The 2,181-nt window shown below is 59.5% G+C and overlaps 1 protein-coding gene across 1 annotated transcript; it reads right to left on the bottom strand.

Moving 5' to 3' along the window:
* Window positions 1-63: 63 nt before the first annotated feature.
* Window positions 64-1,964, bottom strand: DICSQDRAFT_130610 (uncharacterized protein; the record flags this gene model as incomplete). Its single annotated transcript, XM_007371772.1, has 8 exons — window positions 64-146; window positions 207-243; window positions 372-650; window positions 714-730; window positions 791-888; window positions 950-1,046; window positions 1,422-1,560; window positions 1,839-1,964. Coding segments are annotated over 8 exons (876 nt in total), but the record flags the coding sequence as incomplete, so codon positions are not given.
* Between the last annotated feature and the right edge of the window lie 217 nt (window positions 1,965-2,181).

Raw genomic sequence — 2,181 nt, 5'->3', positions numbered from 1 at the left:
AGCGCCGCATGCGAAGGGGAAATACCTGATGACGACGTCTGGCGCCGCGACCAATCTCTTCACCGCCTCCAAGTTCCCCATGTCCACAGGTGTCGCGTTCGCGTACGGCGGAATCAGCCGCTCGGTATCCGCCAGAACATTGCTCGCTATCCGCACTATAAGGTCAACTCGCGCGAAACCCGCCAAACAAGTCTATAACTACTTACCAACAAACAGCTGCACGTCCGACCGGCCGCAAAGCCCCTGCATGGCCACCATCGTGACCGACGGCAGATGCGCGTCGCGTATTGCGACAGGAACTCCAAGCCGCCCTAACGAACCCCCACTGTGAGCGAGGAGGACGTACAATAAGACGGACGAACAAGACGTACGTTGACATCACAGCTGATGTCCCCTACGCAGGCGAACCGGCCCTCACCCAGCGCCCGCGCGATCTCGAGCGTCGTCGTCAGCTGCTCGTTCGTCATCACGCGGGGGTACGCCGGAGCCCACCGTGCGCCATGCAGGAGGAGGGAAAGGTACGGAGCGACCTTCGCGTAGAACTCGGATACATATTGGTCCGGGTGGGCGTAGTAGTCCGGGTGGTCGAACGCGCGGCCGTCCTTCCGCAAGAAGTAGCCTTTGGAAGTAGCCTTTGGAAAGCGCGTGGACTACGTAGATCTGCCCAAGCGCCATGTCAGCGGGGGTCAAGCTGACGAGATGGCCAAGCCCACCTTGCGCAGGTCCGTGTCTGCAGGATATGCGGGCAGAATTCAGGAACGGTAGGCCTACGAGAATCAAGCAACCTTACTGGGATCTGTCACGACGCTGCGCAACTGGTCTACGCCGATATGGTGAATGGGAAGGTCCTGCAGCAAGTCCAGACAGCCCTGCGCGACGTCCCCAGTCCTGCACTCCCGTGAGTTACCGACCTGGAAAGTAGCTATGAAGCGACCTGCTCGGAGCTCACCCAGTGATCCCAATCACCAAAGGCCCCAAGCTCTTGGATGTCCCGTCACTTGCGATCTGCGCTCCGACCACGTCCCGGAGTGTCTTACGGATAGACGCTAATGATGGGTGGGTGTGTGGTTTCGGGGTTCACTGACGTCACAACGGCAAGTCTAGTGTCAAGCTCTGCGCCGGGTCGATGCGACAACACGCTCACCAGCAATGGGCTCGCCACTCCAAGCCCGAGATGGGCGTGAGCCATGACGACTAGCGAGTCGAGTGCGTCAGCAACTGCATAGAGGGGGCGGGCGCTTTAGCAGGCCGCACTCAGATAGGCGAAGAACGGCAGAAATGCTTCACTGTTCAGTGAGCTGCGGGCTCAAGGAGCTACCGAGTTTTCCGCCATCTCCGAAAAGGCTGAGCGGGAGTGGGAGCGTCCAGACACCGTGCGCGGTCGCATTTAGCACACGCTGAGCAACGAAGACTTCACTCACCGCCACCGGCAAACCACCCGAAACCAACAGTCCGCTTCCCGTCCTCTCCTGTCAGTAGCTCATAGTCGATGAGCCTGGGAAGCAATGCGTCTCCCAGCACCGCGTGCGGGTTCTCGGATGCGAGGTGCTTGCCGAGCAGCTCCATATTATATAGTTGTCCTTTGACCATATGCGAGAGACCATGACATGGGTGCGGGACACAAGGCTGGATGGGGTGAACCAGGCGCGGACAGAGGGTCTATCAAGACCTCAGGCAGAGGGATCTCCTTGAGGCCCACGACGACATGCACGGGCTGGAGGTTGGAATGCAGCCTCGCGCGCCAGCCTACATGACGTTCCGAGCATATACGCAGGAATATAGCAGCGGGGGCAGCGTCAGGGAATCTGAGTTCGGCAAAACGTTGAGCCGAAACGCACCCTTATGAAGTCATTGGCGATGAACACCCGTCTCTCGCAGGGCTGCACAAAGGCCTCGACGCCGCCCTCGTGTACGAGCTCATGGACGGCATCGGGGGTAGGGAGGGCATCTTCTCTGTACGCCATGGCTGCTTATGGGAATAGTAGGAGATAGGCCGAAGTCTTGCGAAACCGAGGCGTGAGTACCCATTCTCCGAGGATGGTCCTGACACGTTCCTGGATGGGATGGAGAGGTTGGGGTGTCGATCAAACGCAGCGATGGGGACGGTGTTGGCCTGGAGCATGGTGTCATCCACAGGATCTGCGGGAAGCCAACGACGACGAGTCGCTCAGTGCTGCGTGA

The sequence above is a fragment of the Dichomitus squalens genome (assembly GCF_000275845.1).
Source record: "Dichomitus squalens LYAD-421 SS1 unplaced genomic scaffold DICSQscaffold_265, whole genome shotgun sequence".
In the NCBI taxonomy this organism is placed as follows: domain Eukaryota; kingdom Fungi; phylum Basidiomycota; class Agaricomycetes; order Polyporales; family Polyporaceae; genus Dichomitus; species Dichomitus squalens.
The sequence above is the reverse complement of the archived record's forward strand: the minus strand, read 5'-3'. Positions and strand labels throughout refer to the sequence as shown.